Below are 14,686 nucleotides of genomic sequence, written 5' to 3' on the forward strand. Positions count from 1 at the left end.
TACACAGCAGCATCAGGTGGGGTTTAATGTGGGCTGCAAGCGCTCCTCGAGTATTTAATTTGTCATAAACACAGCAGAAGAACTGATTTATTTGCTTACAGAGCAGCCATGCAAACTCACACTGCAGTTATGCATACACAGGTTGTTAGAATACAAGGCAGGAATGTTGGACTCCACCAGTAACAGTGCAAAGAGCTTCAAAGAAAGGTATGTAGGGAGTATAAACCACTGAATAGCTTTTGCTTAACAAAAACAAAACACTCTTTTTCAATAAATCTCAAGGATTATATTTAAGAGCACGTTTGCACCCATGGATTGAAAAGATTCATTAGCTGAATCCAAAGTTACAGCTATGCTTTTTTCCATCACTGAGGCTGAAGAACATAAAGGACAAAGATAAATGTCAAAATGTTAGTTTCACCAAAGAGACCCACCACACATACTGACATGCTGAAGTCAAACAAAAACCTGATTTAAGCGACGGAAAGTTAGACCATCAACCATTCACGACTGATAAAACAAGTCTGCTAGTCTAGTTGTTCAGAGGCTGAACTAACAAAGTAGCAAAAGAGAGGAACAGGTGATGTAAAATAGCCCAACAAGACATCCCTAAACAAGGGCAAGCAGGCGCCGTGTATCCAAGTACGAACGCTGAACGTAGATGAGACTATTCTGACTAAGCCTGCTCAGTGCATGCTCAGGAGTAAAAGCTTTAATGTCATCGTTAAACAAATCAACAGCATCAATGTGACATGAGTCAAACTGCAAATGTGATTAGGCATGCTTGAGGTCATCACTCCCCTTTTCACCCTGACAAGTAATTCATACAATGATCATCTATAATTGCATACCCACACAAGAACATTGTCACTCAAACAGTTTAAACTACACCAATTATCTTTGCCAGCTTTCTCAGCCAAACAGCGATTCTTAGTTACCAATCTGGCAACCAGCTCCAAACATTTGTTTCAGGCCCTGAGAGCCACGTTAAAAAAAACAAAAAAACAACAAAATTAATTCCAGGTGACCAGCTAGGAGCTGCCCTGGGAAACAAACGAAGAGTAGAGACAGAGCTTCACGAGGTCAGTGCCGCATTAAAAGCAACCAGAGCTGGTTTACCTCAGAGCGACTCTGGAACGAGCATCAAGGGATAGCTGCTGCTTCAGAATTTTGAACCTAAGCTGTATTACGTTTGATGAATGTAGCTTTCGTTGCACAACTTTCACTGTTTTCCCTCCACCTGCATTACAAATAGTCTGTTCACTTTGCAGCTTTTGCATAAAATACTTTTTTAAAGGGTAAACAGTTCACAAGCAGAGTGTTTTTTCCCCTTCTTGCAGTCTCTCAAAGAAAATCTCAATAGAAAACTTGAACTTGCTTGCTGTACACAACAACACTGCTGACCCTTACCATGAAAATAACACTTTCTGTATGTTCCTTTTCCCCCTGCCAACAGAGCACAGCAGAAATATCTGGCTGAGCTTGGCAACCGCAAACTAATCCGCTGCATTATCAGTGTCATTAAAGTGTCATTACAGTTTGCTCATTACTTCCTCTCTGTGGTCAGAGGTGACAGCAGAGGCCCGATTTCATGCAGAACAATGAGAAAAATCAATAAACTAGCCATGTGCAGCTGATGAGTAACCCCACAGATTGGACTTGAAGCCAGGAGCACATTTCCATTGAAAGTTAAAATCCCCAACAGATATCGACAAGCTAAATGATAATCACACTCCATGCAATCTTCCAGCTGTAAACTTCTGCTAAACCTATACATACAGCATTTATTAATGTGAGAAATCTTTAAAATAAAATAAATAAATAAATAAATTTTAAAAAAAAAGTGTGATACTTTGAAATGCAGATTGAAATACTTCATCAAGAACATCTCTGCAATTCTCACTCCATCTCCATTGACTTCAGCACCAAATAACTGAACAGTTACACTGGGGGGAAAAAAACAGAAGGAAAGAAAAATAAAAAAAAAGGGCTTTTGTGCAGGACTCCGCTTTGAAAAACTACTAACAGTCTAATGGATGCATAAACACACTCTCCAAAAGGTCAGCACGGTTGCTAATGTAATGAAAACGCTGTTGATTGCTGCTTTTATGTCAAGGAAGCCAGAGTGAGTTTGGCCAGTTTAATAAATGATCGGTGTCGTCGCCAGTGCCAGAGCTGCATACCAAGCAGCGGCGACGGCAGATAGTAACAGCTAGGTACGGGGGCTCGGGAGAATGACATTTTCAGAGATGTACAGAAGAATAAATGATAAGCACGAGAAAACAGAAGCTGGGCTCATTAGACGAGAGCTGCCATTTTGAAAGGACAGATTTTAACAAAGGGCAACTTGAGGTGGAGCGATGACATTCTCTTTTGCTGAAGCCTCTTTATTAACTATAGATTTCTGGGCAAACATATCCGATATCTGCCGAGCATTCCCCACGGGGTACGCTGTCCTACTGTCAGCCGGATCTCAACGCTCAGACTCATGTTCAACATACCTAAAAGAACAGTCACAGGAGAGCATTCTCCCGAGGCACTACACACACGCTCAAGCCTGCAGCCAATAAGGTCATGTGTCTTCTTCTGACAAGCCAAGGTCTGGGCAGCTTTTGGGGGTGGAGGAATTCAAGGGAGGTGTGGGGGGATCCAAAGGAGGTGTGTGTGCGCGTATGAAAGGGGGGGGGGGGGGGGGGGGTGTTCAGGAGAGTACTTTTGCATTACAGGCAACTCTTCCTCCATACCTGGCCAGCAATCTCATGAGAACTGTCACAGTCTACACACCAGGCTCACTGAAATTCCCAGGCTGCTGATAGGTCCATTCATTCTAATACTAGCAGCGATGGCCTGCACTGATCCTTCCTCACACACAAACTTAGCATACACACACACACAGGTGATCTCCCAGCTCAGTCCCACGCCAAACAAGAGGAGACATTTGGAGACATCACCAAATTCCCTGCTATACTAATAATAACAACAACAGCATGTGATCAGTGTAAAAACATAACCAGCCTCGTCTTTCTATGAAGGGGTGTGGCAGCTGAGCCACTCATCCTCACCATTTAGTCCATACAACCTGCTGCAGTGGTGGAGCCATACATTACTCCAAGATGTCGCGGTTCGCATTTTCCATCACAGGTTAGCCAGAAGAATGGCAATCACGTGCACTCAGCCACGGATAAAAGGTGGCAATAACGCCTACAGCTCAAACATAGGTGCTCCCCTCCTCCTGCAAGCCATGTGATATTGGGCGATTGTAACTGGCTTCGTACAGGTTGCAGCCTTTAACGCGTGCGTTTCCGACGCAAGCGCGTGAAAAACGATGATTTAAAAAGTTGGAAACAATTGCCTGCTCGTACGAGAGGCAGCTTGACTGACATGGAAACATGGCGGAGGTTGGTTTTCTCCGGCCAGTGCAATGCAAGTTAGGATACCAGCCGCTCCGTGAACTCTTTAGACTCCGCACTCACCGCACGCTCGATCCTGCGGCTTCAAAGGCCAAAAGAAGGGAAAACGGAAAGATAAGAGACAGAAAACCAAACTCACCGGGCGACCCCCTGCTGCAACCATGTGGTCTGTACAAGTCGCCCAAGAAAGAAAAAGCAAAAAAACGACGCGATGCAACCACAAAAGTCAGCAATTAGAGACCCCCACAAGTTTCGTTAATTCAAATGAGCATCACGGCGACTGAAAGACCGCAGATCCATTCAGAAAAAAATGCAGCGCAGTCACAGAGCAGAGAGAGGGGCTGGGACTCTCACGCTCACACACAGCATGCAGTTTGATTAAAAAGCTTGGTCGGAGAGGTCAGGCAGATCTGCTGCTGCCAGGGGGGGGAGATGGTCACCAGATTAAACCGATTACGGGGGGGGGGGTGTGAACCTACCTTCAAATGCTGGGGCATTTCAGGCAAGTCAGCCCTGAGAAGATGCACATTAGCCGGCAGCCCCGCTCCTCAGCACTAAAATATCCTGCGCGTTGAGGGGAAATTTCCAAGTGGCCAACAGTGTGTGAGCAGCAGAGGTACCGTGTGTATGTGTGTGCGTAAATGAGGAGGGGAGGGGACGGGGGGATAATCCTACGGTGGGGCAAAAAGGAAATGCGTCATTATTAATGGCCCAAGCGTTTTGTAGTCCGTTTGGTCATATCTGTACCCAGTTAAACTACAAAATGGATCGGGTTCGGTGATGTAGTGTTAGTTTCACACTTCTTTTTCTTCCTGTTTTTTTTCTTCTTCTTTTTAGTAACAGACGAGCATTGATGTGCTAAAACCAGAAACTAAAAAGAAAAGAAAAGAAGAAGAAAAAAGACACGCAAAAATCACCACCTGCTCAAATATTTTGAAAGTCCAGGGCTTGGGAAAAAATATTCAGCTTTGATTTTATAACACAGAAGGAAATGTACCTAGTTGATAATTCTCATATTTAATGCTACTGCTTCTTCCCACACTGAAAAAATGGAAATATCTGACTGACTAAGCAGTATAGTGGACAGCAAAAGATCTCTAAACCACTTGTAGGGTCACAAAAACATGTTCATACACCAGTGACTGAGAGAAACTTTCTCTCTCCAGCAGACAAATATGCAGATGTTGATACTGATGTACAAAACTGCACAATATGAGCCAAATTTCCAAATCAGGAAACACTAAAAAAACAACAACTTTTTTTTTGACTGAACACTGAACTGAAAATCAGCAGATAGAATAAATTGAGCTTGAGCTTATAGGACTGGCACATTTTCTAGAATGCATCTTAGACTGTCTCCATCACCTCTCAGGTTATATACACACAGTCCCTTTGACCTTGACTGAGTTATTGTCTTAAACTCAGTGAAGTTCCCCCAAAGCCCCAGAAGACAGCTGCACATATGTCACAATAGTAATAAATGAAGAACTATGTATTAAGTCAACGTCATGAAAGTGGATGTCTGAACTGCTAATTTCATCCAGGCCACAGTTCTGAATCATCAATGTTTGTCAGCCTTCTTACTGACATTCACATCACCCACGGCCTGCCACGCCACTAAAGTGAGGAGCTGAGCCAGTAAGTTTCTTTTTAATAACCAACTGAACTGCTTAGTGGCTTTAGAACTGGGAAATAATGTAAAAACAATCAGTTATGTGTGTTATTATGTTATACCAGTTCAACCCACTTAATCAAAGTGGTCAAATGGAGCTCTATGTGCTCCATGATTTAAATGATGGATTTAAACCACTGATTTAAGCCATTTGGGAAATGGGACCCAGCAAACTATGTGGGAGCGAGACAAATAAAGGAAACTCTACACAGTATTTAGGTGTTTTACTTTACAGGGGCCACTCTGGTTAAAACTGAACAAGAATATAAGTTGAGGGATCGGCAGCAGTTGTTCCACATGTTGTAAGTGGATATCGGGTTCTTGTTGTCAGGGCAAACTGGGGTGAAATGTGAACCTACGTGGGGGGAAAAGCTCAAAGATGTCGACCCCAGCTGGAGCAGGACAACTACAGCTAAATACCAAACATTCTCATGGAAGCCCCTTGATACCCTCAGTGCCGTTAACTCTGTCTGCCTCACGCTGAGGTCCGTCTGCCCCTGTAATCTCAATACTTCCACAACGACTCCAGCTTAAATCACCAGGCACATTAATGAGCATTACAAAATAAAAGCCTGCAATTTTTCATTTTGCTTTCAACAAGTACTCATAGACATGAAAGAGGAGGGGGAAATCCTTTCAAGTACTGCAGACCTACCACAATAAGAGCTATTCGGCTGTAACACTTTGATTACTGCTTTAGTTTGATGAGCTACATCTATACCACAAAACAACATGCAGGGAGCCACAGCACACAAACTACTAGGTGGGCACATAATATGCTATTTACACTGTGCCGAGTTAATTGCAATGAGCAGAAAGCAAAATAAAGAAATGCATAAATCCTTCCCCTGCACATGTAATCACCTTTAAACCCTCTACAAACCAATATCAGCCAAATGCCGCCACCTTGTGGCAGAATACATGCAATACATAAACGAGGGCAACACTAACTGCAATTTAATGCTCTTACAGATTTTAAAACTTTTTATGAGGTAATAACTAAAAGTTTTGGTTTTTTAGATGTTTTGAGGAGGTTTAAGTCTGCAACATAAGATTCGTGACAAACCTATCAAAACTGTTGCTGCTCCTAAAGAAAGATTGAACATAGATTCAAAAATTAGACGCTTTCCAATCCAGACTTGGACAGCCAATAATCTTTTATGCTTCTTCATGTTAGTAAATGCAACTGCACAGGAGGAATATGCTATTAGGTTTTACTTTGAGGTGAAATCATTTTGGAAAAAAAACAAACTGCATCAGTTAACAGAAATATACCCAACAAATGTTGTATCTGTACAAGCAGAACATCTTTAATCAAAAGATAAAGGTGTTGACAAGATTTTGTACATGGCAGAAAAATACATTTAGATGTGAAGCACACACAAATCATTCTTAAACGTGAGCTTTATAGGTTCTGACTGCAGTTTAGTTTCAAATAACCATTCCTTAAAATCTATTCTGTTCCATGTTTTGCATTTAAATCACAAACACACAAAAACCATCTACTCCATTTCATTTAACATTATGGGCTTTGGTTCATGTATGTCGGACTCCATGCCTGGCAAGCTCAATCTCCTGCGTGCAGCTGTCTCAATCTTCTGCACCAGCTCCACATCCCAGGGATGGGTGACAAAGCTGAGCACCTCCCCATCCTCTACACCACCTGCTCTCCCTACTCTGCCTGCTCGGTGGATATAGTCCGTGTGGGATTCTGGGAAGTCGTAGTTGACCACCAAGCGCACTCTGGATGTGTCCAGGCCACGTGAGGCAATGTCCGTGCATATCAGCACGTCTACGTTGCCCTTCTGGAAGGAATGGAAGATTCCTGCACGCACAGCAGCAGGCATCTCCCCTTGGAGACGTGCATGCTTTACCCCCATCTCTTCAAGCGAGTATCCAACCCAGTTGACGGTGGAAGACTTGTTGCAGAACACCAGAACTGCGCCTCCACCTCTGTCTTGCTGCAGCAGCTTCAGAGCTTGGTGGAGCTCTAGGATCTTGTCGGCACCTTTTACCTTCAGGAATGTCTGTTTAACATGGGGCATAAGAAAGTGCAGCATCTTGCTCCTAATAATAACTATTTTTCCAAGATCTGTCACCTTGCTGAGCACGTCGCCCACACCGCCTGGGAAGGTTGCCCCAACCACGAGGAGCTGTGCTTTGTGACCCAGGCCACGTGTTTCCTTGGGATCACTAGCAACGTTGACGTGGAGCAGGATGTTCTCCAGCATGTCAGAAAAGCTGGGGTCGAACATTGTGTCAGCCTCATCAACCACAAAGAACCCCAGCTCACTCAAATCCAGACAACGCCTCCGCAGGGCCTTGACCAGAGCACCTGGCGTAGCCACTAAAATATCCGGATGATCCCTCCTGAAGACTGTCTTGATGTGTCCCACACCTTGTCCTCCTCCAATGGTCCTTGTAACGAAACCAAATGGCGCACACAGAGTCCTGGACACAGCTGCCACTTGCTCTGCCAGCTCTCTTGAAGGCACAAGAACCACAGTGCATATCTTGTGTGCACTCTCAGAGTAACTTTCAGACTCCCTATCAGCCTGCAGTCTGTGAATAACAGGTAGGAGATAACTCAGCGTCTTCCCACTGCCAGTCTCAGCAGCACAGAGTACATTGTGACCTCTCATGACTTTGGGGATGGTCTGCAGCTGCACAGTGGTGGGATGTTTAATACTGAGAGTCTCTAAAGTCTCCACCAGCTCCTTGCAGATGTGGAGATTATTAAAAGTGGCTAGCGGTTTCTGTTCAGCGTCCTCATTCCCGTTTTCAGCAACGTAAGGTGCAACAGCCCTGACGTTGTTGATGCTGAAATAGTCACCGAATGATTTGTTATGTTTCCATCCTTTAGAGCAAAGAGAAGGCTGCTCGAATTTGCCCAGGATGTATCCGGCAGACTGGTTCAGAGCTGGGTTCTTGCTCTGGATGAGGAGCTTTCCAGCTTTGATGGTGTTGATCTTGCTTTTGCTTCGAATTTCCTTCACGTTTTCAATGCGTCTCTGCAGGTACCGGGGAACACGAATGACCGCGGTCTCTGCTCCAGTCTGACAGAAGCGACTCTGACCGAGAGATCGAAGCCAAGCCGACGCTTTAAAAAGCTCACAGCAACACAATCTTCTTGATCCGAGAGCTCTGGACGCTACCAAAGCCAGATGGGCGACCTTCACAGCCTGCATTTTAAATACTTAACCGGCTCGCAAGTGTCCAACGGTCGGCTGACGAGAAAAAGCAACAAAACTGAACCATAAAAAAATTGGAAATAAAGCCCATTAAATTCACTGTAATTCCACAAAAGACAATATAAAGGTCCAAAAGGCGCAGAAATTTATATACTAGACAGTCATGTCGCCATGCTTTCCCGGCGAGTGCTGATGATGTCAGTGGGCGTGGCGTGACGAGGTGTACAGAAAAGCCGAATCCCGATTCAACTCGTGTGTTTTGTTGTTTGATTGTTTGAGCTAAATTTTAACCAAAAAGACAGAAATGTAGCTTACGAGAGAGTTATTACTATTTATTATAATATTACACGTCCTATATTAACATGCCATCACTATTTTTTTTTTTTTAACATTTTATATTTATCATATCTACTTGTGTAATGTGAACGTTTGCAGTCGGTGGGGTGGTGGTTTGCACTGTTGTCTCAGAGGAAAAAGGTGCTGGGTTTAAAAACAATGGCTGGGCCTCTCTGTCTGGAGTCTGCAGTTTCCCCCTATGATCGTTCGCCTTCTATCAGGGTAATCCAGCCTTTCAAAGACACACGTGAGTTAGGTTAACTTGTAATTCAGGATAGCCATAAGCTTGTCTCTTTCTCCGTGTTAGCCCTGTGACAGACAGCCTGTCTAGCGTGTATCCTTCCTAGAATAGGCTCTGGCCTTTAATCACCAAGAACTGGTTATGCAGAAGAAAAAGGAAGGGTGAGATAATTGGCAAGAGCGGAAAGAAAACATAATGAATTTTTAAAGGTATGATTATATTTAAAGATACACACTGGCATTATAAAAGAATACATTTATTAAACAAAGTCAATCGAGGGTCCCAAGAAAAGAATTCTACCTGATTAGTGCATCCACTTTGAAGTTGTATTCATCATAGGGCTGTTACAATGGTAACTCATTCATCTGTTGCCTGGCTTGGGCATTCAGCACAGCCTGCTGTATATGGTAATGTAAGAAACTGTAATAGATTACTCTAGGGTGAGAAAGCACACTGTCATTGACTCAGCAGTGACTGTCAATAACAGTCCACATGACTTTGACTTTGAGTTCTCCTCAATCCCCTTCACCAAACAACAAATACCATTTGTAGAAGTTGTAGCCTTAGCACTACATTAATTATAATAATCAGAATCAGAATACTTTATTGATCCCTGGGGGAAATTATTTTTTTGTTACAGTGCTCCATTATAAACAAACATTAACAAGACAGACAATACGCTAACTAAGAATATATAAAGTCACTTATTAATAAATAGCTGAAAAAGAAACATGTGTAGTTGTAGCAGTAAACAGTGTGTTATGTGGATGTGTTGTACAGGGAGATGGCCACAGGCAGGAAAGATTTCCTGTGTCGTTCAGTGGTGCTTTTCGGTAATCTCAGTCTCTCACTGAACGTACTCCTGTGACTGACCAGCATGTCATGGAGTGGGTGGGAGGTGTTATCCAACATTGTCTTTATTTTGGACAACATCCAATAATAATAATGGATTGCATTTACATAGCGCTTTTCAGGGCCCTCAAAGCGCTTTACAATTCCACTATTCATTCACTCTCACATTCATACACTGGTGAAGGCAAGCTACAGTTGTAGCCACAGCTGCCCTGGGGCAGACTGACAGAGGCGAGGCTGCCATATTGCACCATCGGCCCCTCTGGCCAACACCAGTAGGCAGTAGGTGAAGTGTCTTGCCCAAGGACACAACGACCGAGACTGTCCGAGCCGGGGCTCGAACCGGCAACCTTCCGATTACAAGATGAACACCCAACTCTTGAGCCACGATCGCCCCTGACTTTTCCACCATTACATTATAAGAAAAAGACAAGAAAAGGTATGGGTTATTTGTGGAAGGACAAGTATGTAGCAAGACTGATGTCATGCATCAAACCATTTATAACCTTAGGCACGGTAAGAAACAAAATCCTACAATTATGCAACACAAAAAATTACATGCTGAACAAGAACATACAGAAAGAACAGTACAATGACACATGCATAAGATACCACTGGGTGGGGCCTGCTTTTGCCTTCAGAATGGCTTTAATTAATTTTATGGCACAGCTTAAACAAGGTGGTTGAAACTTTTGGCCTGTTGGTTCTTATTGACATGATAGCTCTATGCAGCTGCTGCAGTGTCATTTGCATATCCATGATGGGAATCTCCTGTTCCACCAAATCACAGTGGTCCTCTACTGGACTGAGATCTGAGTACAGTGAACTCACTGTCATGTTCAAGCAACCAGTTTGAGAGGATCTGACCTGTGGGACATAGAAACCCTATCCTGCTAGATGGGCACACTGTGATCATAAAAGAGTGGACATGGTTAGCAACATCATCAAACCAATAAATCCAATTTTCTATGGTCCAGTTTTCCCTGTGTGTGGCATTTGGTATGGTCTTCTGCTGCTGAAGGCCATCTACATCAGGATTTGACAAGACTGTTGTGTGCTCAGAGATGTTCTTCTTCATATCTGCATTGTAACAGCTGATTATTGGAGGTTACTATTGCCTACCTCAAAGCAGTCTGGCAATTTTCCTCTGGCATCAACAAGGCATTTTCACTGACACTCACTGGATATTTTCTCTTTTTTCCACCATTCTCTGTAAACTTCAGAGATAGCTGTGTGGGGAAAAATCACAGTAAATCAGCATTTTTCTGAAGTACTCAGACCAGAACATCTGTCATCAACTACCATGTTGACAGTTGAACAGACACACCTAATAACACCTTTGGTTTGCGTTACTGAACCCAAAAGAGGCCAAGATTATGTTGTAATTTACTGATTCCTTTAAGATTTTAAACACAAATTTAATGAAATCATTAGAGCCTAACCTTTTACCTAAAACGTGGCTGAGATGTGTTCTTGTTGGGCTTTTGCTCCAACATTTTAATTGTCAATATCATCACAAGAGGTATGACTGTTGTAGATCCTGCTGGTGCCCAGTTCCTTGAGGGGGATAATTCATTGTTGCTTCAACACTGGTGTGCAAGCTTATAAAAAAGGAGACTAATCTCCATAGGCATGCATCTAGAGAGGGTCCAAACAGGGGGAACAAGCAGCTTTACTGCCATTTTACTCTGCCTCTCTTCAGTTGTTTAATGGAAATACTCTTATGACTGTGTTTTGATAAGGGACTTTGTATCTTCCCACACAGCATATTATTTTATGCAAAGGACAAAGGTATTTATACATCAGGGGTGAAAAAAAATCAGCTGTCTGCATCAGTGCTGCTGTCAGATCTAGCATTGATTGTGTATCAGCTACCCTCAGCATGTGCTGAACGAATCAGCTCATTCATTGATTTAGTGTAGTTCAGAACATCACACACTCTTTCAGTATTAGAGACTCTGTCACATATTGGCCAAACAAATGCTCTGGCAGTAGGAATCCCTGTGTGCTGTACCCAAAGTAGGAAAGAGCTGAGTTGACGATGTATTAGTCTATGTACTACTTCATGTGAATTTATTTAATTAAGCATAACACTGCAGGGCAAATTTTAAATAGTGTGAGTCCCCTATTCATACAAGGCTTTATGACCAATCCGTGTTTGTTGAATTATTCAAGTATTAGACATCAACATTCAGTTCCAGAGATTGACCAAAAGAGGGCAGTATACAACTTCAAGGTAGATTTCACACCAACCAAAATCCTAATCGGAGAAATGTCAGTAAAGGCTTGCACTGTTTTTCAAGTCTGTCCATTTCTTTCACATAGACATATACAAACAAAAGCATAATGTGTCTGCATTACTGTTCGTTTTGTAAACTATATGCATCACACAGACACCTTTTCTGCATGGTAAATATTGCTGCTAGTCTGTAAATCTACCCCACAAAAAATAAAGGTATAATTTGCACACAGAATTAACTGCATTCAGACATTTGACAGCATAGATAGTTTCTTATTTCTCTTTTACTACTTTCATTATCATGAGCTTTTAAAATCTTATCAGCTGACATGCAGATACGGAGTTGCACACAGTTTGATATTCACTGACATTTTGTGAACATTGCACATGCTGCCATGGTGCTGCATTGCATTTCTGCAGTGTGTGCAAACTCCAATCCTTGAAAGAATGACACCTCTGAAACAGGACCAGTGTGGGGGCAGATGCTGCTTTTTTTTCCTTCATAACTTTCTTTACAAGAACATAATATCACAAACCACATCTACAGCCTCCTACACAATTTGTTTTCTTTATCTTCTCCCTTCAAAGGTCATCTGCGACGATAAGAGATGCAGGTAACCTGAATTAGAGACGGGTGGGTCTGGAGACATGACTTCTGCACAGGAGAAAGTTCATTCAAGTTATATAATTGCAACATGATAATATAATAATTCTATAATTTCTAACTACAATATTATTATACTAATATACACGTGGATCAATTTCAGCCAAAGCCTTTTTTTCATTCCTTCCTCATTCTGTTTTATAGCCAGTGCCCTAGTTGTATTTGTAATTGAGTCAGATACAACTATAATTTTAATTTACATTTTTAAGGCAGGTTGTTTTCTTAACCCTGCTACTAAAAATCATTCTAAACAAACTGCTGCAACAACGATATGTGGTGTTTGTTTTAAATATGCTTGGTTCCTCTTTTCAGTGGTAAGGCGATAAGATAAAGTTTGAAAAAGCCTTAAGATTCATATGGTGACTTCTATGCATAATGTAATCTATAATGCAATTTACTTACAAGAATGTGGCATAGTTTTACGGTAATTTTATTTAAGTCAATATGCATCTATGAGAGACAGGTATTTGTTCTCTTTCTGTGCATTTGTATAATTTAACAAGTACTTTGCAAAAGTGGCATGACATTAATAGGTGAAAAGATTTAGAAAAACATTTTAAAATGTATATTTGGAACTCTGGAGGACTCTGTAATCCTCCAGATGTAGAAAACTAAGTAGAACACCTGCCTACAGACAACGCTTCATAAAATGTCAAATAATAAGAAAAGGGTTGAATTTTGTGCTTTTGCTTGGAAATAAAGACCACAGGAAATGTGATATTGATGTTTTCAGATGCATTTGAGAACTGAGTGCTTGTCTGAACGCCCACATGCTTCTTGCATAGGTATATGTGTGTCTGTGTCAGAAAAATAAGACGGTGTTGACTGCTGCATATGCAGAAGGATGGGGCGAATTATAGCAAAAAGTTCTGCTGCTGAAGCAGTTTTTTTTTTTAAATATAAAGACTCTTTTTTGCCCTTGCAACTGCTTAGATTTCAGGAATGTCCATCTTGATTTTTTTCTCTCACAAACAATAATGTATTGTCTTATTTACTCTTTAGTGCAACTTGATCATAAAAAGTGCCCTAACAGTAATGCATGCAATAAAAAAGTGCTTTATATCTATGCTTATCAGTGTTGCAAAAACCTTTGGTGAAACATTAAAAACTTGCAGTAATTTCTTGATCAGCTGCAGATGTGTGTGTGTGTGTGTGTGTGTGTGTGTGTGTGTGTGTGTGTGTGTGTGTGTGTAGGAGGGGTGACAATGCAGATGCGAATATGCCCCACTGTTGCCTATTTTATCAAGAGATGAAAAAGATTTGTGTATAACTGGTTTGCACAAATATTTCTAGAAGGGTGAAAGCAGGAAATACCTAAATGCTAATATAAATACCAGAAATATCATCAAAGCAGCAGCCCGTTAAGGTTTTAGAGTATGCCAACCTCTGTGTGACTTACCCAATAAAGATTATCCTGAAAAGACTGATGGGTTAGAGCACAAGGGTTAAAGGTAATGGAGCAGCCCATATAAAGATGGATTTACTATTGCTTTATTCTAGCCGCAGATCTACTCTTACCTCGTCTTTAGTGAGAAAGAGTCAGAATTACATTGTGATTTAAATACTAAATGAGACATTAAGTAATTAAGCAAAACCATTCATTTGGATGCACATTAACAAAACACCTATCTAAATAATTTCTGTTTGAGTGGCCATGCTTGCCTTTTCAACCACTTTTCTTTTGATGCATTCTTATTACAGTGCTACAGTATGAAAATCCACCAAGTCCCACCAAGAGCAAAGCAGTGTCCAAATGAACAGTTAGAGCCATCGAAAAGGCTGGGAAATACCAGTGAGAAACACTTCTCTTGGCTCTGTAGATAAGGGGATAGAATAAAACAGCTTCCGGAAACAAACAAACAAACAAACAAAAAATCTGTGTTAGAGTTGCTATTCAGTCAGCACCATCTACAGGCAAAATCACAGCACAAGCAGCGATCAAGTTGTCTGCCTCTTTGTATAGCCCATTCACAAGCCTAAATTGGCTGATTAGAAATTAATGGGCTTCAGTACTGACAGGCTCGAGGGATCTAAAGGTAAAAAGTGCAGGATGTCATTATACTTACTTACCCATCCTGGCT

General features: G+C 41.8%; 2 protein-coding genes across 3 annotated transcripts in view; both read right to left on the reverse strand.

Moving 5' to 3' along the window:
• Positions 1-4,026, reverse strand: part of LOC146639510 (talin-2) — a 99,701-nt gene extending 95,675 nt beyond the window's left edge. Inside the window, exon 1 of one of the 2 annotated variants that reach the window (XM_085367224.1) lies at positions 3,890-4,026. The gene's annotated coding sequence lies outside the window, so the exon portion shown is untranslated. The other variant, XM_085367306.1, reaches the window with a different exon arrangement.
• Positions 4,027-6,584: 2,558 nt separating this feature from the next.
• Positions 6,585-8,387, reverse strand: ddx28 (DEAD (Asp-Glu-Ala-Asp) box polypeptide 28). The gene has a single exon (XM_085353146.1). It carries the CDS (start codon positions 8,268-8,270, stop codon positions 6,585-6,587), a length of 1,686 nt encoding a protein of 561 aa, XP_085209272.1. The 5' UTR covers positions 8,271-8,387.
• Between the last annotated feature and the right edge of the window lie 6,299 nt (positions 8,388-14,686).

Source organism: Diplotaxodon limnothrissa, linkage group LG1 (assembly GCF_057381915.1).
Source record: "Diplotaxodon limnothrissa isolate DT_005_m linkage group LG1, D_limnothrissa_male_GT1.1, whole genome shotgun sequence".
In the NCBI taxonomy this organism is placed as follows: domain Eukaryota; kingdom Metazoa; phylum Chordata; class Actinopteri; order Cichliformes; family Cichlidae; genus Diplotaxodon; species Diplotaxodon limnothrissa.